Source organism: Oxyura jamaicensis, chromosome 4 (genome assembly GCF_011077185.1).
Source record: "Oxyura jamaicensis isolate SHBP4307 breed ruddy duck chromosome 4, BPBGC_Ojam_1.0, whole genome shotgun sequence".
NCBI lineage: Eukaryota > Metazoa > Chordata > Aves > Anseriformes > Anatidae > Oxyura > Oxyura jamaicensis.
Window position 1 is genome coordinate 23,918,163 of NC_048896.1, and position 23,687 is coordinate 23,941,849.

At 34.2% G+C, this 23,687-nt stretch overlaps 1 protein-coding gene across 10 annotated transcripts in view; it reads right to left on the reverse strand.

Annotated features, from left to right (window-relative positions):
* Positions 1-23,687, reverse strand: part of SGCZ (sarcoglycan zeta) — a 447,021-nt gene that overhangs the window by 245,315 nt on the left and 178,019 nt on the right. For 3 of the 10 annotated variants that reach the window (XM_035323851.1, XM_035323853.1, XM_035323857.1), the window contains one exon: positions 17,877-17,927. The exons of the other annotated variants lie outside the window; for them this stretch is intronic. In XM_035323851.1, the coding sequence (XP_035179742.1) occupies positions 17,877-17,885 (9 nt within the window). In that variant the 5' untranslated portion in view covers positions 17,886-17,927. Of the gene's footprint in view, positions 1-17,876; positions 17,928-23,687 lie in introns of those variants that run through there. 10 annotated transcript variants of the gene reach the window in all.

A 23,687-nucleotide genomic window follows, 5' to 3' on the forward strand; every position in this document is an offset into this window, starting at 1 on the left:
GTATTGCATCTTACAATGTAGAAATACCTATTTTTATTACCTGATGCATTACAATGCAAATTCTATCTAGGTCTTCACATACAATTTTTTCCATGAATCTGCTAAGCTTAGATGAATGCAAATTCAGATATTTACTGAGAAGTATTTCCCTCCCACCTTCCCCCCAGGCTCTGTTTTGGAGCAGGAAGGGCCAAAGGCTGATTTTACCAGCTAGGTGCTGCTTTGCTGAACTGAGAAACAGAGGAAGTGAGGAACAATGCAGATAGGATAGAAGATGCTATAAAGGACTGTAGCAGAACCCATGGACTATGTGGCTTATTCTCCATAGCAAACACAGTACATCCTGTTTTTCATCAGCTTTCACTCAGTAACCCAGACATTAGGAATGCAGGAAACCTTTAAAGTTTTTCATAGCCTACGATGGAGCTTGTGTTTACATTTATGCTTCTTCAGAGAACATCTCCATTGCTGGTTTATAGGTATAGTAAGAGCATGTAAACATCTATGCCTATTTACATGCTGGTAGAGTGGTTGCATACCTGCATAAAAGGTACTACTGACTGGTACTACACTGACAAACATGAATGCTTAATGAAAGCAAACCAATGCAAGCTTGACTAAGAACATTACTGACATCCAGATTATGCAACCAGTTTTACCAGTTCCAGTGCCATAACATTACTTTGGCCCATAACAACTACAGCACGATGACAACCAGTAAATCTTGCCAAGTTCTTCTAGCAAATAGGTATTTAGTGGGAATTGACAGTCCTTAAGTATTTACTTTCCAAAAGCAGATGAAAGCCCACAGAAACTCAGCAGTGCAATCTACCAACAAAAGTGTGTCAACTGTTTCAGTTTAAAGAAAAGAGGGCGGAAAAAAAAATCAATCTTAGATGTAGCTTCCTACTAGAAAAGCAGCCTGAAGTGCATGAGCAGATGAAGCTATTAAAACAGAGGCTTATCCAAAAGACTTTCTGTTGACTTCTGGAAGATTTTCATTACACGTTTGAGTACAAGTTAAAACTCTCTGAGGTTTTCCTGATACGATGAAATATACTTTGTTCCTAGACTTCGAGTAGTGAGAACAGAATTATATTACTGCAATTGAAGAAAGCGGGTATGGGCTGTAATTTGTTATTCTGCTGTTACGGAGTCTCCCTGCCTCATATAAGTAGAGCTGAAGAATCATATCTGAACATAAGAAAGCTAAATAGAAAACTGAATCAAAACCATATACCCTTCATTGTAAGCTACACACATACTATAACATCAAATAAAAGAGTGAGTCATAGGAGTCAGACTGAATGTTGTTCTAGTACCTTTCAAAACCTTTCGTATAGGCATTTAATGATTCTGCCCTCAGGTATGTGACTTCATCATCCAGAACTGAATTTGGAATATTACATATTTTAAAAACTTTAAAATTATTTTATAATTTATTTCAAAGGTGAACTGATCAAGGAAATATAATCTGCTACCTGCTTTCTAGTTGCAAGCACTCATGTTCTATCCCCCTGACTTAAGCACATATGAACAGAAAGTTGCTGTAGTCCAGAAAATTAATATATTTATTAATGTTTATAAATACAGATAAAACTACTGACAGTCCATTTTGGAAAAACAAACAAACAAACAAACAAACAAAAAACAGTAATATAAGTTAAATATCTTTATGAGAAAAACTGTAAAAACACATAACTGTCTTGTCTGAAACTAGACTGAAAGGATAAGATCATTAACTATGATATAGATGATAAAGTATTTTAAAAATAGTAGCATGACATACCTCTATTAAAACGGTAATAGGATGAAAATATGAATATCAGGAGTTAATGCAAAAGGTGTTTAACATTGCACTATTGAACAAAATTTAAAAAATATCATGTGCACTGATACTATTAATGCTGCTGGGTACCAAACACTAACAATAAAACATTAATACAGATTGTGAAGGTGTAACACAGATGTGATATGATGCAGTTGTGAGAGGTTTGGGAATTCCACAACAAAAGGGGGAAAGAAGCCTAAACTCTATGAAAATGGTGGGGTAAATGAGGTAAGATTGACATCAATGAGACAAATATGTGGAAAAGCAGCTAGCAGAGGAATCAAGAAATCATTAAAGTGTAATATAATATCACCACATAATTTGTTACAACAAAGAGCTGATATTTCATTCTGATGAATTTATCCTATGTAAATTGAATCAACTTGAAATATATTTAGGCTCTCTTACAGCTACATATTAAGGAGCAGGTCCAAAGGAAACCCTACCCTCCCACCCTGTGTTCAGGGCCCAGCAGTGAATACTCTGGGGTGAATACACAGTCTGAACTGCTTTCCTCACCTTCTCACTACAGAGGGCATAGCAGGTAAATCTGGGCTTTGATTTCAAAGGCCCATGTCAGTGGCAAAACTCTTAGCATTACACCTTACTGCAGGGCAATTGGGTAGATCTAGTTTTGGTAACACGTGACACTAAAAATAACCATACAAAACAAGTATATCCCATAGTAGCTGATCCACTATTTCAAAACTAATTATCAGACTAAAACTAACAGAATGTCCAGGCTAGCACAAGTTTGCCTTCTGGTTTTCATGTTCATCTGTTAAAGAATGAGCAAACAGCCTGAATTTATTCTGTGATGAGCAAAACTTCTTTCAGCTACATTTACAGATGGGCTATTCCAGCAACATCAGAAATAATAATAATAATTAAAAAAAAAAAAAAAAAAAAAGAAGAAGAAGAAGAAAGCAGGTTTTGTAATTTAACTGTGTATATTATCAGACTTAACAGTGAAGAATTTCTATGAGTAATGCAGCAAGGACCTGAATTATTGTATTTCTGTACAAGAGTACAAGAATTATCCCCTTTATTTCCAATGCTTTGATGATAAAATTCTCTATCTAAACTACTGTAAGAGTGCATGCATTAGCACTCACATTGACTCGCTTTTTCTGTTTGCTATATATAGCATTACATCAAAAATCCTGGACTACTGAAGTGGCACTCAGCAGCATAATTTTATCTGTTTTTATTCTGCCCATGATCAGGCTGTGCTCCCTTATTAAATTGAAATTCTCTTAGAATACAGAGAGGTGACACAGCAAAACCATATGTTATAAACTCTATTGGATGTTAGAAAATAAAAGAGGCAGACACTTTTGGACTAGACTAACCAAACATTGACATATACAAAACTATTTGCTCAGAAGCCTCCTTTAAGAGGAAAACTTTGAAGAAAACCTATGTATGAATACAAGGAGACTAATACATATCACAGCTGATGAAACTGAAAGGAAAGCTTAAAATTCACCTAATTGTATTACAATAGAACATTTAATCATTAGTTACTGAGGCAAGAGTAAAGTGTAATTAAGAATACAATTACTAGAGATTTACTTCCATGCAAATTATACAACTTGTATTAATCACACCCATGAATGAGAGTGTTTGCATAATAAAAACATTTTTAAACTTAAATAATAACACAGGCTCCCTATGAAATTTAGTCATAAAAACGCAAAGCTATGAGAACCTAATTAAAGCGGAACACTTTACTCTTTTTTGACCAAAGGCCGCTATTTTTCTTATTCCTTTTGCACCCCAATTCTTAGCCTGTCTAAGAATCTTGCAGTAATTTTTTTCTTCACTCAAGTGACTTACGTCAGTGGCCAAGTTCACAAATAGAAGCAGAGAGTAAATCATGCTACTGGAGGTTTTTAAATTTTCACAACTGAGATGATGAGAAATGCTGAAGTAATAAGTAGCAACTTTCAGCTGCCTAAGTAATTTTAAAACTGATATACAGGATATAAACTAGGAACTTTCTTTAAACTTGAGCATACACATTGCCACTATTTAAAGCTGATCATATATATGATTGTGATTGGGTGCAAAATTGCTTGCTGTTAAATCCTGTGTTTTGTATGCGAACAATATGACATTCAGAGTACAGCTGATATTTCATCAGGAAAGTCTGATGGAACACATTTACCGGGTAAATTAGAATTATAAGAATCAGTTCAGATATATATTCAGTGTATAATTCCTGGTCTTCACTCATAATATATTCAACATATTCATAATATATTCAACGTATTCATAATATATTCAACATATAAGAATATGTTCCTTATTTTAGTAGAAGAAGGGAGAATCACGCCTTTTCACCTAGTGAAAGCCTACAAACTTAGTGTTAAAGCCATCTTTTTTGTTTGTTTTGAACATCTGTATAGGACCAATTTTATTCTCAGGAAAGTCCATTTTTCCTCTAATCATTAATTTCCTCACTAGAGCTCATCCAAGCAATTCCATCTAACTCCTACTCCTACTATTTTCCCATATCATAGTTAAATTACATCTCCAACATTTAAATTGAATTCAGTAATTTGAACTTAAATACCATTAACTTAAGCTTCAGTACTTTGGGACCTTCATAGTGGTACACATCTGTTTCTGTAGCAAAGCCTTGAAGCTATCATGTTCAAGGAACTGCTCACTGTTACAGTTTCTCACAGAGTTCTACAAATGCTCCCAATATAGAGAATAAAGATTTTTAAAAGACTCAATTCTAGATTTCATTCTACACTGGCATAAACCTCACAATTAATAGCACTAGTCTTGAGCACAGAAGAGCTTTCCCAGAAGACTAGCCTTCTTATGCAGGCTCCAGTACAGCAAAGAGCTTCAGATAGACCATAACAGCATTTACAGCAATATATATATATATATTAATTAAGTGTAAAATTCTGTGTGCATGGGAGTATTATATGTTACACTTTCCATAATATTTTCAAAAGCATTCAAGCAGAAATCAAATTTGCTTTGCTTCTGAGTCTGCAATAAATTCCATTTACGACATCAGTGCAACAGCTGAAAATTTTTAAGAAAACAAGTCCAACAGCTCTCCACAACTTGGTAGAGGATAGATACATCTTTTCCCATTGATTGCTACCTCCAACCAAAGTAGAACACTTCCTCAATATTTATTGCTTAACATAGGAAAATATTCCTCCTTTAAGGATTTACCATCCATATCCTTGATATGGTCTTTTATATGTTGCTTAGTGTTGCTAGCACCTTCTAGAGAAACAGACTGTGTATGCGAGCCACCCTGTGATATCTGCGTATATTACTCATGCAGATGTTACTGAAAGATAAAATTCTTCCACAGGCTTGAAACTGGAATAGATGCCATTTACTCTATCAATAACGAATCAAATATTTTATTAAGCTGAGCTGTTGTCAATAACAGTGCATAGCATATAGTCTTCTAGAACACATTTCTCAAGCAACACATTTTTTAAGACTGCTACTTGGTTCTGATTTGTATTACAGAGTCAAAATTAACCAGCTGCACAAAACCCACTAACATTTCTCATAGTTTTTCTGTGGTTTTCTTCCTGGATGTGTTGATCAGACAGTATGTTTTCTAATTCATGCTAACACCACACAAAAAGGAACTGTAAGTCACAGGACAGAGCAGATGTCAACTCTCTATTTCCCTTGAAAAAGCCAGCCCATTTTTTTCAGCAGACCAAGAAAATCACAGAAACAATCACCAATACATCTGAAACAGCCAGCAGCTTCACAGAAGTTGTCTGGACAAATTACATGGATCTGAGGTGAGATCTCTGTTTACCCACATCTCTGCTCCTTCCTCCACCACCGGCATCATGCTTCATATGGGAACCACGCTGTTGCCAGTTTTCAGCTGCCACTTACCTCCCTCCCTTCACAGTTATCTGCTAGAACTTCAGCAGTGCAATGAATACGTGCAAAGAAAATATAAAATATTTGTTTAATAGTAAGCCCACCTGCCTGAACTAGAGAAGTAAATTGAGTTTATATCGCCTAAGACTACATCTACGCATTTACCTGCTTTACAGGGATCTCATCTTGATATAGTAGATCAGGATGGGTCTAACTTAAACCAGGAAACAGCTTTTAAACTAAACATAGCTTGACTTCTCTTGGCATCATTCAATCCAGAGAAGTAAATGACACTGAAAAATATAAATCAAATGCAGAAACACCATTTTGACACACAACATTGCTACACTGTGAGTTAATTCTCAGGCTACCAGTGACACCACATCTAAAACACAGACCCAAACGGTTACAAAATGAAAAAAAACTATATATAGCAAAAAAAACAAGCCTGAGTTGCATAAACAGCAACTTTCCTAAGACTCTTTCCATGGCCCTAAGCAGGCTGGTAGAGGTCCCCATGCTGACAGCATATGCAGGAGACTTTCTCTGTGCTAGTCTTTCCAGCTGTTTTCGTATGATCACAATCTGAAGCTTCTAACCTTTATTTATAATTTACACGGAAGCCAAAATGCTTTCATCAATTGAAAACATAATACATAATAAATGCAACTCCTAAACTGAGTCTGAGTAGCTAAAGATGGCATTTCTGCAGGATATATATTTATATATATATGTATATATAATATATATATATATTTTACGGCAAGTACTATGACAAGAATTACTTGGGACTGCTTATGCAAGGATTCAGAAGATGTTCAGTGGAACAACCACCAACCATTTCCATATACATTCTCACTTGCAGAAGCAGAGCTACAGATCTGTATCTGTAGATGAACAAATTATGTTCCCTCAAATGCTTTTTATCATCATAACCAACAAAGCACAACTATTCCGTTTGCGTGTTGAGTTTTTGTTTATGTACATCAAGACATTGGACATTATGAATTCAAGACAAACAGAAAAACAAAAAAACATAATGCATGTTTAAGGGTTTTAATTGGTACTTTCAAAGCTGCAGACAGATGTGAATATTATCAACTTTTATTTTAAAGACAAAAAAGGACAATAATTAATTTTTCATTATACACAATGTGACACAAATCAAGCACCATCTCATTAATACTACAAGGTTTCCAGTGACATTAATTCTCTGTTTTATTCAGGTAGTATAAGCTTTGCATCTTTTATTAAGTATGCTTCAAAATTCTTACTAAGAAATCTCATGTGCAAGGTCTTACTTTTTAAAATTAGTTCTAATGTAAAAATTAAATGCTCTCCTACTTTTGAAACTGAATTAGTTTCTAATCCAAAACCAATATATGAAAATAAGAATATTTTTTAAAAAAAAGATTAACTTTATAAAGTTTGCTATGAGCACAGAAATATTTCATTTATGAATTACTCAGAGGCATGTACCCAATCAATCATTTAAATAATTTGTAAAAGTTAAAACCTATTATCTTTCCTGAATAGTTTTAAAAGTCCTTTTTTAATCAAATACAACTCATACCTTTTCCAAAAGCCCTATGCTAAAAAAAAGCAATAAAAAACATAACATAAAACTGTACCATAACGAGTTAATAAAAAGCAAATGACAGGGATGGCGCCATCCAAAACCACAAAACAAAGTTCTACGTTAATTTATATTTTTAAAAAAGAATCAGTTAAAAATAGGTGCATTAACTGTTTAGAAAAGGCAGTATGTGAAAATAAATATTATTGTAAATTCCATTTTGTCTAGAATTAGAGACAGGGACTAAATGAAAGCCAAACTTTTCTTTAATTCAGCAGAGATGAGAAAGTACTTTTTGGACTCCATAAATAAAGCTTTTTGGACTCCATAAATAGCATGTTTACAGAACTCTAAGAAAGCACAATTAATTTTTTCCTACTCTTATGTATATGTGCTAAGTTGCAAAGAGAAAATACTTGGAAGTGTAAATACCTTACTATTCCTGTGAGTTAGAGATTTTAATACAAGCTAGTGATAATGATACCTGGGCCTTCAGAAGCATTAATATTTTGAGACTGAAGTTTTATAGATGTTTCTCATTTAAAATACATTAACATAAAAAGAGATTAGTTCTGAGACCAACTTACTGAGAATACTATTTTCAACTATCTGAAAGTACTACATATATCAGAAAACAGTGATTCACACCACAGCTGTCACAAACATTAGATTCATTTTCTTTTGTGGATGACCTAGAAGTGGAAAATTATTATTGGATCCTAACCATTTCAGAACACTGATGATATTGCCAGTCTCAAATTTCAAAAAATAGCTAACAAAAATCACAAAAATGAGACTTGTCTTAAAAATAAATGTTGTTCTGTAAGCCTAACCTAGACTACGTGTTTTATGTTTTTCAGGTGTTAAAAATTTCTACAGCCATACACTTTAAAGGGTTGAAGATGAAACTGATATTTTATGCAATTGTGTTATAAAAGGAAAAGAAAATATCTTAAGGACTGACAAGTTGTAAGACAAAAAGGAAATTCAACACTTCCACTATAACTGTTTTCTTAGCTGTATACCGTATTTTTTATTTCACTATTTACCTACTTACTAATTCTACAACACTGTATGACAAATGAGGATTACAGTTTGAGTACTGTGTTAATTACATGCAAGAACAGACCTACAATTTAAAGTAATTTTTCTTATTAAAATTCCAGTCCTATACATTGTTATAAACACTTCAACATACTGGGACCACCCTAAATTGCCCTGTAACATTAAATAAATCACAGACAACTCTCTGTACCAAAATGTTACTTCGGCAAAATCTGTATCCAGCAACTTATGGATTCTGCGGGAAGCAGGCCAGAGATCTGCAGCCTTATGTCCTTGCAAAAGCCAGGATTTGCCTTCCCATGTCCTCTTACTAAATAAAGTGGTAAAAATCAATTTTTGGATTTTCACAAGGAAATCCATTTCTATCATAAGGGAAATATCCTCCATGCACTCAGCTACAATTTTACTCCAAAAGTTCACATAAAAATGAACAGATAAATAAAAAGAAAATCTTTAATCTTATACATAAAGCTTTTTCTGCTTCCTTGCTGATTTTTTAGATGGGTCCTTCAGACAGATACAGTACAAGATTGATATAGAGTGCATTGTTTCTTCAACCTCTTTTCTAGACTTTGAGTTTGTACTTTTCCTTCTCTTCACCTCCAATTTGAGAACAGTAATGCTTCTCTAAAAAGCCCAGACACCATGTTCAAATGAAGTGGATAATATTTTTCATTCAAAATTCTGAAATTTATTTCTAACTCTTTAAATACATAAGATTCTTTATTTGCTATGAAATAAAAAATAAAATAGAAAAAGCAAAAGCACAGTGTTGGATATCTTATTCTTTACACTATTTTGCTCTTTCATTTAACTGTTCAGTATATTTTTAAATGTTTCTATTACCATTACCATTTCATTTGTAGAAATATCTTTTTTAAAAGAAAAATCCATTCCAGATTTTTAAAGATAAGCTTTATGGTTAGAACAGGCTCACTTTGGTGGCAGTTACCAAAAGGTTTGATTATGAAATTTTGCTCTCAGTTTTTAAGACCCTTTTTGTAATAATCTAATTACAAAGTGATGGCTAAGTAAAACACATCCTTTGTGTAAGAAAACCTATAAATTCCACTTATGAAGAAAAAAAAAATGCATCCATAAAAAATAAAAAGAATGTATACTTCAGAGATCAGATTAGAAAAAAAAAAAAAAAAAAGGATCACTAAAAGGATCACTGCCAGTGTAGTTAGTGTTTTACGTTTAGCAGCAGTAACAAGTAGGTATTATCAACTCCTGCTGGCTTCATTGAAGCTATAAAATCTTTTGTTTTTTTTTGGAATGGAAAGCCTATCAGAAGGTGCCATATCAGCACTAATGAGCAAGAAAGTAATAACGTACAGTTATATTAACATGCTTGAGGACACAAAACATTTTTCCACCCTTTCTTCTTTTAGAAAGTGCTTTTATGCAATCATTCAGTTGCTACTAATAGCTTCAGCACCACTCATGCAAAGACTTGTACAGTCGGAGAGCTGGGTCTTTATTCTGACAGGCCTTTAGCAGTGGAGAAAACTTTTTGTGTGTGTGTTGCATTAGACCACTAAACTATTTAAATAAAACAGCAGTCAAAGCACACACACAAAAAAACATTGGGTTTCTTCAAATATACCTGCCATTTGAAAACCTCACCCGTTCTTTTACTGAATTGAGTATTAACATAAGTTAATTACTTAAATACTCTTTAGAAACTTTAGATTGAAGCAATGAAGCTATTACTTTTATTAATATTAAGATGTCTTCCAGCAAATAGACTATAATTATAGACATCTAAATGCAAAGTATTTTTAGATGTTTGGTGTGTATCTATGCATTAAAATGTATGCAAATAAATAAAACTACTTGTGAACACTTTTTCCAGGTATATTTGCAGTTAATTGGACTTAGAAAAGGGGGCTCTAAAATTTTTCAATTTTTCCATTGTGTTATGCAAAGAATGAAACAAGCTTTCATCCAGATGTACCCTGTACCTGTTTCCATTAGAAAATGAAACAGCAAAATTAGGTAAATATATGACAACATAAAGCAATGCAAACTTTTTTTTTTTTTTTTTTTTTTATGCTGACTTTCCATGAATGGCATCTAAATATAAATGAAATGATGTATACAGTGGCCTGCCAATCTGAACTTTACCAAGTAATTAAAAATTATTTCAGTTTTTGATTTCATACAAGGTTTCCATAAGCAATCTAGTATTCCATGTAACTTAAATAAAAATAAAAATTTAGAGCATTTACTTTCAGAAACTGACTTGCAATATACCTTCAAAATTTATTCAGGAAAACACACTGAGTTGGGTGAAACAATTTGGAGAGGGGTGAAAGACAAGAAGTATGGCTATGAAATCAATTACATGAAAAGCTGAATTTGTATTTGCTTATAAATTTTCATTTTATGAAGTTCAGCAAAAAAATGCTTCTATGTCATCATATTACTATTATGTCAAAGCATTAGTAGGTGGCAAGGGAAAACCTTCCCCCACCCCAAGATTATCATGACCTCTCACTGTCTGTTTGCTATTTGCCATCTGTGCGAACAATGTTGCTCATAACTATAAAACTTAGTTTATTCCATTCTCACAGCGAATAACTAAAACCTTAATGTATATATTAAATGCTTCCACTTAGTACAGATCCACAGTATTACACTGAATGATGCTCAAGGCACATCTCTGCCACACCCCCATCACTTTTATGAAGTGATTTATGTTGCTTGTAAGTAAAGACCTCAAATCTTTATGAATCTAGTTTCAGTTTCCAACTTTGACATTCCAAAATACATGCACTTCCAAAAAGTGCATTTTAAATCCTTTCTTCTACATCTAGCCTCTTCTTCCCTTCCTCAATTTCTATTCTATAATTTTTCTCTTTAAGCAGAAATACATTTATCAAACTCAGCATTTTTAAGCCACCTGAAGGGCACTCATAGTGGAACAAGAGTTTAGCTCGTTGTTCTGCCAGGCCAATAGGGATGGAAGTAGGATGAAGAGGTGCTACATTTTACTTCCCACAAACTCGTGACTAGTACTGACAAAGCAATTGTGCTGGATGGCTGAATGCAACCATTTCAGCATTGCAAGAACTACTGTTATATGTGAAAGGGTTCTATCTTTAAGTAGAGGGTGAAAAAGAAAAAAAAAAAGAACAAACTACAGACACATTCCCACAGAATTTCTTCACCTATCCCCAATTCCATACCTGTTGTACCTCGTTTTTGCTGTCTTCTTACCCACTTTAGCACCTTTTCTTCATCATTGAGTCATCCCTATTTTTCCAGCTAGCCATTAAGGCAATTACTAGATTTTCAAAGCAGGAAACAGCTTTCACTTCCACGAACCTCTCTGACTTACATGATGTTCCCAACCATCTATTGCTTCTCTGTGCTCTTTAAAAGGCCAAACTATTGCTAGTCTAAACTTAGCAGAAAAAAATTGATGTCTGTTATTCTCTTGACTACAACTGACTGAAAGTACACTTAAAGCAGAGTAAAACAAACTCTGAAGACAAAATCATTATTCTGAAGACCTTGCAAACTGACAACAATAAGAAAGACACAATGTACTGGGACACAATGACACAATTTCTTATTATTTCACATATCTGAGATTCATAAAATAAATGAACTCTTTGAAGTGGCTTGGATATAATACTAAGACTGGAATGAATCATAAGAACATTTTGTATGCAAGACAAATAATAATTAAATAAAAACTAACTGAATTTGAGGCATCCCACTGGTATTACCGGAACATGAAGGTGGAAGACAATAATCCTAAAGAAAAGATCAAGTACATAGACCAATGTTTAAATGAATCTGAAAAGTGACCAACACTTATGCTCAACATTTTTAGAAGCTTTAAACTTCACAGGTTTTGAACTTGATGATTAATCTATATAGAAAAAAAATAAAGGTAAAGATACTTGGTGTTTTGTTCTGAAATGAGGGACAGCTGCAGAACTAAAATGTACTTTAAAGATTTGAAAACATCATTATCCAAACTGTCACTGTTTAACATGTATATTTCCATGTATTAGTCTCAGAATTTTAATTCCACAGGATGTTTTATGTACCCTGAGAAATACTGATGAAACTTCTCAGTAAGAAGCCTGAAGCTGTAAACAAAAAAATACAGAGGTATTTGTTTTATGTAGTTTGCATATATTTATATGTATAGTTTATACAGATAACAAATAGATGTCTATAACATGGATGGATACATGCATGTGTGTATGTATATAATACAGATACTTTGCAGAAGTCTTCTTCATTACACTTAAGCCACCACTGATAAAAACAGTTTGTTTTTTTTATGCAAAAGATTTATTCACAAATAGCAAGCAGATTCGTGGCCATGAGATTATCAGAAAACATAAGCATTAGCAGTTGTTAAATACACTTCCTACAGATGAATGTTCACACCAAGACTGTTTCACCTACACCACATTTCAATGATGTCCTTGAAATTACGTCCATGCATCACTTTGCTGGATTAATATTTTTGAAAGCTCTGACTCAGTAATTTGGAAAACAAAATCCCTTATTTTACCTTAAGAAATCCATTAAAAATCACTGCCTAGTTCTTTTTTAAAAAATGTCAGGATCATAAATGAACATCTTGCCAAAGAGGCAAACATCAACTCATGTCCAGATGTTTGGGCGGAAGACTGGAAGTTTGAACTGGACCACCGGTTTAGACCCAAACTCCAAATATAACCTAGCCCTTCCCTAATGCACTGTTTTGAAATGGTCGTTTCAGTTTGAATCTACTCCATGAGGCTTTGTATAAACTTGTTGCTAACATTACTTAGTTCTCTGCTCTAGAGCTGAGCATGGAATCACAGAAGCAGTCCATGCCATTTCATAAAGCATATCTAATGAATTCTATGACTGCAGAGTCAACATTAACGTGGAGAGTGATGTTGCTTTCATTTTACTGGTTTCCTTTGTCTTCAATCTAACCTCAGTACCTCAGAACCTCAGAAGTGAAATCCTAGTAGAGGAGATTTTGTCCTGTGAAAAAAAATGAAGAAAATGTTATGGATATCCATTTCTTCAAGTGTACCCTTTTAGTAGCCAATAGTCTCAGATGGCATATGTCGATGTCATCATCACAACGTGACTGTACTAGACTACAGATAAAACTAAAACGGCTGCTAGCATTCTTACTGTGGCACCAAATAGCTCAGAACATAAACTACATAACTGTTTTGCCCTTCAGTAAGCTTGTATTTAGTGCTAGCATAGCTAGACTTCTCTTTATGAATTAAATTACTTTAAAAAAAAAAAAAAAGGACAATTCTGCACACATTGTAGCTATGTGCTGTAATATAACCAGCCTTCCTCCTTACTTTATCTTTAAATATACAGTTTAAAGCAAATTAATTTCATTATTTTTTTTCAGTTCCATCCTTTCCACCCAGAGATGGGCTACTTTTCATCAATGTGTTATTCTGTAGAGAAAACAGTACATTATTTGTGTTGTATCACTGTTATATAGAAGAGAAGATGTCTGATTTACATTCCATCTAAATGAAATGTGCATTTTACTCAATAGAAAGTAATATTACATTGATATTCATGCCAAATAAAAATGATGTATTTAGTAGTCTGCATGCCATCTGCTAGATTATCAGTTGGCAAAAAGATGTCTTCATAAAATACCAGATCTACAGAATTTTATATGATGTCTCTTCACAAATCAGCCTTCTTTGAGATACCACTGCAATCACACATGTAGATTCCCTTTGTTCTTGTTAGTACTGGTAAAGCAAGCTATCCACATTGACAATTCCATCCACAAGTGAAGGTGGAACTAACTGTCACTTGATATTATGCCACGGTCAAGACTTAAATTTCAAGAGTTTTTGATAACTGTTCTTAGAGTACTGCAGATACTTGACCAGGACACAGGTACCTATTTATTTATTCCTCATTACTGAACAAAAAACATTTTGCATATCTTAACACTAACTACATTAAAATTTGAATTAGATTTTGGCTTCTTTCCTGCCTAATTCATTAGACTTTTGGATTCAGCAGGATGTGAAAGATTATACCAGTATGTGGTAACACCCGGAATACTCAGCTCCATTATGTTCACAAATTATGAATGCTCCCTGGTAAGCGTACAGACACAGATCAGCTTCTCAGCATAGAGACAGGTGGCAAGTAAGGACAAATGGCTCCAAAAAAAAAAAAAAAAAAAAAAAAAGCAATAATGCATTTTATTGATTTATTGATGTCACACGTACACAGAACTACCAATCTTTAATTAATATAGAAAAGATTAATGTCACTAATAATGTGGTTGCAGTATTCTCTGTTTTGAGGTGTCTTTTCACTGATTTGTATATCAAGAAGAGTACAACACAGAAGAAAATTACAGAGAAATTCCTTCTGGTATCCCAGGTCCTGGTGGAAGTTCAGTTGCAGCAGGAGGAAAAGAAAAAACCTTTAAAATGTGTTTATATGTTCTGATGAAAAGATAACCCTGTATTCCCTATTGACAGTCCATCAGTGGAATTTTGTAGGACTATGGCAGCCTTCTAATTAGGTCTTCCCATTCCTAAAGCCTGAAAAATACTGATTGCATTGTAAGTCTGATACATATTCAGGATGTCATTATTGAGGTTATACCACACTTCACACTCCTGCCTTTTGATTAGTGACGTCCAAAATAGATCAGGTTAAATTCTACATCACATTTGACTCACTGTTTTAATCTACAATATACACCTTTCACTAACTGTCTCTGCTTAACCTAATAAACTTTTCAAATGGGTATTTTAATTAGAAGATAATTAAATAGCAAAGATGGGAACTTCAAACATACAGAAAAAGATCATGGTATTAATAAAAAGATTCTCAGACTAGGAATACTACTACCCAGTTATGCCAAAATGAATACTACCTGATAAACTACTACTATACTACTTTCAAACCCTCAGTCTGAGAAGTGGCAATGTATATGATTCAAACCTTAAATAATGAGGATGAATATAAAAGCCTGCTTTGCATTTCCAGTTTGCAGTGTACTGCATGACAGCACCCAGTATGCCTCTTTAGAAGTATGATTGGTTGTTTCATTACTGCTTTCATTTGGTTTACTCTTAATAAGATGTTTTCTCATTGTTGCTTTTAAATAATTTCTCTCTCTGTATCCCCAATTACTCATAAATTTAGTGCTCATATGCTGAGCACTGGAAACAAGCTTCTCAAACAAGCCAGACCTGTCAGTGAAAATGAACAAGTGAGGTTTATTTTTATATGAAAATGAACACATAAAGTGAGGCTTATGGAGCAACTTCATCTCATCCATGTATGTAGAACTGCATATGGCTGGGACTGAATGTTATTTGCCTTTCTCAATGGATTCTTACTCAGTTTAGTTTTTATCTGCTGTTTATCTGCTTTAGAAAAAATAGATGGTTTATATAAAATATTTTGGTACACCTTTGGTTTTGAACAATTTAAATTTCTTTTAAGAATTCCAAGTATTACCTGAATATTGTTACCAAATCTTTGTCACAGAACCTAAATCTTAGAGTACAAGGGCTGACTGCAGAAGGAGGAGGATGAACCAGATAAATACAGACTTTTATAATCCAAGTATTTAAAGAAATAAATTCATACTATGAATGTGAAATTTGCAGGGCTTACAGTTTCTCTGCACAGATGTATATCATGAAAAGGACTTAAGATACAACCTTGTGGAAATGAGCTCCTAAACAAGCATTTATATGCTTTCATTTAAACATCATATCCATGCTTAATAAGTGTTCACCATTCTGGAGAAAAAAGCAGATTTTGTGTTCTTCATTAGTCACTCTTATCAGCAGATATTTTGTGGATATTTTCATTTGGTATTACCACTTTCCGCTCTGAATCATACTAGAGTAAGATATACTGCAGTTGACTTTGGTAAAGACCAAATCTTGCTGTTTGTATTTTAATCAGAGAAAGCTAAGTACCAGCTGTTCGGTAAATGATCAAAATGATTCAAAATTATCTTCCATCATATTCTGGGCCAAATTTCATCTCTAATGTAAGCAGGCAACACTCCAGCACCTCCATTGCACTTGTAACTCATCGGAATAGAGAACAAAATTTGGCCTTCAAGGTTCACATTAACAATCCATATTTTCATTATAGATACTAAAAAAAAAAAATTACAATTTACAATGGAATCCAATGAAGACAGAAGTGTTGACAGCTTTCTTAACATATTCTGCTTTCTTTTTCCAGGCACAGGAAATCTGCTTTATGACTGTATAAAATCAGACTCTCCATAAACAAACAAAACAAAAAACACAAAAAAAAAGTCAAAAAAAAAAAAAAAAAGTCTTCCAATGTCTCTTATAACCACTGTGAAATGTCTGACAAAAGTTATGAACTTTTACATATGAACAGGTGGTACTACAAGCCCCAGTTTCATCTTGCAGGAAGACTGACATTTTGCAAAGATCAAGGAAGCAAGACAACCCCTTCATTTTGTGACAAACAGGTTACTTTTAGTTATATACTCTCCTTTATATGACATAAGCATTATTATTTTTTGCCTTTTCTGCCTCCCCAATACTTACACAACACATGTATCCTGCTTCCAAAGTTTGCTTTTCAGAATAGGACCATGGATTAAACAAGCCACTGCCCTCCCATCAGCACTGCCAGTACTGTGGCTAGGTGGTGTGGGAGCTCTTACTCTGACTTCGCTAAGATCATAATACCCTTTAAAGCCTTTTTATGAACAAAACAAGAAAGCAGAGGTTAAAACTAAAACAGGCTATATAGCACAGTGGTGGATGACTTTGAGTACTTTTTTAGTACAAAAGCTGAAAGCAACTCTGGTCTCTTTTTGAAAGGAAGAATCTTGAGTACTGCACAGACTAATCAGCAACCTTGGACACTCAGATTATGTCAAAATCTTACCAATTTATTTAAGTAAAAATCTCTAATATTTTATATTAACCATCAGGAAACAAATGTTACAACTGAACGTAAACAGCCTTTGAAGAATTAATTCCATACCTAAGTCACCGCTCTTTGAAACGTAGTTAAAACAACTTATTCTTTACTTGTATTCTGAACTCTTATCAGGGATCGAGGTCTTTATTCCACCAGAGAACACAGTAATATTCTAAAGTGATCTATCGTTTGAGAGACTAGAGGTTTAATCAATGGATTAAAACACTAAAAAAGCTAGGATGGCCACATATTTGTTGAAGATTATTGGGTTTCTGATTAACTCCTCAAATTCAAAAAGCCCACTATCATAGGTAACTTTTATTTCTCTAAATCCCAGCTTAAAATCTGCAAGAGAAAAAAAGGCATAGGTAATGAAATCCTCACCTGGAAAAGAGCATTGATTATTTATCTGAAAACTCTTAAATTAAATAACATAAGCATTTCTGAGATGACTGTAACCTAAAATTACATTTTCCTTGTGTTATGACTTGCAGACCCCAAATCCCATGGATTCTGGAGATGCATACTAACTGAAGATATCAAAAAGATTTATACCTTTATCATTGTGAGTCCTCATGTTCAGCCCTCATTGAGCCCATCAGTGTTCTATAGATGAAACATCATTGTTTTGAGAAAAAAGAAAATAAAAGTAGAATGCTGAGAATATAGTTAGGGCATGGGATTAGATGCTGCAAGCAATTTTTCTGGTTTCTGCAAATTGTTTCATGTAACTCCTTTTAAAAAGTGCTCTATGTCATCAGGTCAGTTTTTTCGTCTAAAATAGAGCGGTGCTTAACTCAATCTTCTACAAATATTTGTGTGGCAGACCAGCTGAACGCTAGGATCAAGACATTTTCCATACAGGATGAAACTGTGAAGATTTCATAAATCCAGTAAAAATGCTGACCACCTGGTAAATGAAATCCTTCAGGGGTCATCTGCTCCACAGTAAGCATATGTACCTCTAAGAAGTCTTAATTAGCTTAAGACCAGATATTATAACATATTGACATTCATGTCTACAGTATAGGTTTGTACAGCTGATCTTTCAGCTACTGTCTAAAACATATTACAGAATTGTGTCAGATAATAAATGTCTCTGGAAAGGAGATGGCAGAATAAGAATGAATTGTATTTAGTGCTTGACATTACAGAAGAGCATCAGTGAAGTACCTGGTTTTGACCTACTGACATTTTTCCAACATAAAGCTAAAAAAAAAAAAAAAGAGAGAAAAAAAAGAAAAAAAAAAAGCCTGCAGTGTTAAAAATTGACACCACCACCACTGGGGACTTTCAGAAACATGACAAGACAGGCAAGATGAAATCAATCTGGGACCTGGAGAAATGCCTAAGCTCATGAAAACGATGTTCCGCCTCTCTGTGATTGAAAACAACACAAAGGAATGATGGCACAAGTAGGAAGCATGAAGAGACTACATTTGTCACCCCAGAAGAACACCTGCTAACAGCCTATGACACACAAATCTTAGCAGTAAGAAAAGCAACGAAACAGTCAGCACTTTTATCTTTAGATATCAAATCAGCAAAAGGAGACGGCAGATGGACCAGCATTGTAAGCAGTAAGATACGACATCTGAACTATTGATTACTGGAATGGCTAACATCTGACGAAAATTAAAAATAAAAATTAGCTAAAACCACTCAAAGAGCAGGCACCCTTAGTCCTTTAGTTAGGACTTGGATTCTCATAGGCCATTTCTTATATCTAACATAGTAGTCACTATTTTATTCGCCTCTCTTTTCTCCCCAGAATCCTTGCAAAAACAACATCAGATACTTTTTAGGGTAACTGGTGCCTGCTGTAGTCCTATGCCACAGTCGTAGCTGGTCAATAAATTTCAACAATTGTCCTATATACAGATATCTCTATGGAATATGTTGCTGGGTAAATATGCTACTACAAGACACATTCAAAGTATCATATGTCACTGCAGGTTTTTCCTTCCATACTTGCAATATGCATGAGAGCACATTGTTATGGACACAAAAGACTATTTAATAACAGCACTTGTTAAAAAGCACATGGAATGGATGTCCCGTGCTGTTGGGTCTCCAAAAACATGTACAGTGGGCATATACTCAACACTGAAATGTTTTTATTTATTTATTGAAAATAAAAAGGCTGTTTTGCTCCTGTTAAAAAAAAAAAAAAAATCTCAGTAATTGATAGGAAAACACTGAAGTGATTCCTCACCTCCCACCGCTTTGCTTAAATTGTCTTCAGCTAGACTGGTGGAAGAGTCCTTGCTCCATCCTGGAGCCACTTTTTAAAACTCTCCTCGGTAGCTAGGAACATTATCCTGTGATGTAAAAATCAAAGCAAGGGTCAAGTCCTTTGTTTTAGGAGAATTGTGGTTAAAGCTTTTGCTCAAAAGAGATGAGTGATTCCTGCCTGCACTAAAATAGGATCCAAACCTTAGAAAAAATAGCCCTGAACTCAGACTACAAATAACTTAGAAAACAGGCATTCTTAACCTCTCTTCAGGAAAATAAAAAAATCATACGTACATACACAGACAAAATCATCCAGGTTTCAGAGACAGCAAGCACATCAACCTCTACTAGCAGAACGAAGTGGAGAAAGGGAATTGTATAAGTCCTAAAAGCACTCTACCTACTTTTCCTTTAATCTATGAAATGTAATCTTTGAAATAAGAGTGAAAAATACTCTTTTTTCAACAAAAAGCTTAACTCATATTTATAAAGATGACATCGCTTGGCCTTGTGACCATTCATCTCTAACAGCTAATTAAAACCCTCTCACTAATTTATGTAAATGAATTAATACTAGCACATGATGTTGAAGAAAATGAGAAGATTTTTAAAAGCAATCACTCAGCGTTTATCAAAGAATCCTCCATTTTAACACAGCAGGTCAGTGACGGGGAAAAAAATAAAAGGAAAGAAAAAAACAAGAGTCAAGTGTACACTTCTAACTTTCTACTAAATTATTTCAGGACACACTACTATCAAACATGCCAAAAAACAACCTTCCATTCTTCTGCAATGAAAGATTACAAAACCAGATATCTCACTGTTAACTTTCCAACTTTTGAATATTATGAAGCAACAGTGATAAAAAGAAATGTCTGTCTGAGCAGTTTACTGCTGGATATTGCAGCCATTTTCAAAGTATTTGGTCCCTGATACAGCACTTGACATTAAAAAAAGTCATGGTGTTCAACTGCTGTCCCAGTGTAGAATTCCCATATTTTTTCTTAAGGATTGTAAAGTCAACTAACTTAACTAACATAGTTTCTTATTTAATAAGCTGAAAAATATTAGTGCCTATTCACAGACAGGCAGAATTCAATAGAACCTGACTGTAATAATTTAGATGCAATTCCTACCTTCCTTTTCTCATCTGCACAAGTGTACTATACTTAATAAAATGTCTTGCATTCGAAATGCAGAGCATAAATTAGAGTCCTACTTCTCACCATCTATTCAGTCTCTGCTCAGAAAAAAATTTATTGTAATTTTAGCTACATTATCAGGTAGTTTAACTCATGATTTGCCAGTTTGACTTCAAATAATTTCATTCTCTCAATTAGAAAGTAGCCCACCCATTCTGTGTGAACTTTCTGTACCCTAAAGACATGAGGTATGCCCTGTAAATTAGTTTTTTTTTTCCAAGGAACTTCAGTCTTTTTTCTTTCTTTCCTGGTTCTTAAAAACCTTGGTTATATTTGCATGTTTCTTGGTCATCTTTTCAAGTATTTTCTCCCCATCTCTGTATAAAGAAAAGAGAATCAGAGCCATGTTCTTTGGAATACTGTGCAGGGGCTCTAAGAAAAAAATCCTGCTGTCATTAGAGTCATGGGTCACCTCAACAAAAGGAAAAAGGGCACACCAAGATGATCTTTACAGAGCTAATACTTTGTAGATTGAAACCTCTGCTTTTGACTAAGTGTAGCTGAAAAAATTCTGAACCGTTTTGCACCTGTTTTTGAGTTTTGTTCTGAAAACAGATTTACAGGAGAAAATGTGCAGAGGTCTACAGTCATTTCTGTAGATTTTATTTATGTTTTCCTGACAAAGTCTGCCTATCATCTTGTAAATAACCTTTTCTCAGTCTTAGGTTCAAGATCCATTTATGTGACAAGCACACAGAATCAGTGATAACAATACATTCTAGCTATTTCATCCAACAAACTGCAACAAACAAACAGAAGTTAACTATGTTGAAGAACATTAGATTTAAAACTGACAAAAAAAATAAAAGTAGCTAACTATTCTTTAGACTCTGTAAAAAGGTTGAAAGGTCTTTTCAATAATAATTTCAAAACTGTCCAGAAAGGTATCTTTCACAGTATGAAAAAGTCACTACAATTCTTTTTGGCTTTTTTTTCCCCTTCTTTAAACAAAAATGAAACAACTCCTCCCTCCTAATCAAGGAATTGTTACACTGATGAGGCTATTAACCTTTCTCTAGAACAGCACTGCTGCTGAAAAAATAAATGTTTTACATTAATTTTCCGGAAAAAGGCATATCTGTCAGCACGGTTGTTGTGACAGATAGCACTGTAAGGATACCTTTGCTAAAATAAGGATTAATAGAACTCTGCAGAATCTAATCCCACATCTCCCTGGGCACACCAATCAGTATGGTTTTACTAAACCCAGATAACCTTGATTGCTGTACAAGCTCACTTTCATAGACATGGCTCCAAAATATGCTATAATAACTAATTCATAAGTGGACAAGTCAAGCCAAGATTTCACTAATGATTTTCAAAAGTCTCAGTGACTGATGTATTCATTTGCTATTCTTCTGTGTTCTGGTTGCTCATTTTTACTAAAAAGTAATTAACTAAATACAATATAATGGTTTCCAGCCTGTTAAGTTATTTTCATGGGAATTTAAATAAATTAGCTATAATTAGAACTAATGAAATCTCTAAGAGCACTAGCACTGGGTTCAACTGCAGAAATTACTCTATTGCTTGTGACTCATATTTACTACGGCATCAGAATATACTCAAGTAATCCTTCATACACAAGCACTCCAATAAGAATCAACATCTAAAACTTCATTTTTTTTCTCTCACCATTCATTGTTCTCATATAGTGTGAGAACACCAAGAAAATCAAAACAAAGTACAAATTAATGAGACAAAACATACTGTGATATTAATTATTGGAGAAAAATGAAAATAAAGAAAATATTACTTACCTTGGGTTCTTATAGAGACTTGAAAACAGTCAATAGTTATTTTTGTTATACTTCTAAGGAGATCAGAACTTATATACAATAAATGTGGAAACAGATTTAAAGCTTTGGGTTAAGCAAAAATTGGAAGATGACTAGTATTTTAGACAAATTCATGTCATTAAAAGGACAAAAGAGCAAGTCAACAAAATAAAAGTGAAGTGTGGTGGGTTTACCCTGATGGGCAGCTAAGCTCCACCAGAACCGCTCTCTCATTCCTCTTTCTTAAAGGAAGAAGTGGAAAAATATGAGTACAATGAGAAAGTGATCGAGGGTTGTGATAAGGACAGGGAGATCACGCACCAATTACTGTCACAGGCAAAATAGACTCAGCATAGGGAGATTAATGTAATTTTTTGCTTACTACTAACAGCCTAGAACAGTGAGAAGCTCAAAGCAAACTAAAAACACCTTTCTCTCCATCTATCCTGTTCCATGTCCTTCCCCCGAGCAGCACAGGGGAACAAGGAATGGGGGCTGCAGTTGGCTGGAGTTCGCTCTGATCTGACATGGGGCAGCTGCTGAGCTCTGGTCACACAGGCCACCCCTGCAGCCCCCTGCTACCAAAAGTTGTGCATTGAGTTTCAACTACAATAAATTAAGAAAGGTCCAACAACCTCTGAATATTACTGGAAATTCAAAAAGATGGTCTTGCTATAGAGCTGTGGTTTATGTTCCAGCCAACAAACAAATCTAACTGAACAGCAGGAAGACTACCTTGTTTGCTGGCCCTCAGATCTGAATCACAGTATCTTATCCATTTTCAGAACACCAACATGGAAACAAAGACACAGCCTCTGTAATACAGGGATATTCAAGGATTCCTACCTATTAGTAACTATTACTAGTAACAATCCCCCACACTTCAAAATGTCCCAAGTAATTAAAATGAACAACTGCAAAATCTAACAATGCAACACACAATTTAAAAGAAAACAGTGCCTGGGCATGATCAGTACCCAACAAAATGCATCACTGTCCAGCAAAAGAGCAGAAAGGGAGACATTGAATCTTCTATCTTACATTATAATAGACCAAATAAACCAATAAAAGAAATATTGCCTAAATCATCATTATTGTCTACATGACAATTGTGATGATCATGTCTTTGCCTGAATTATACTGACTGAAGT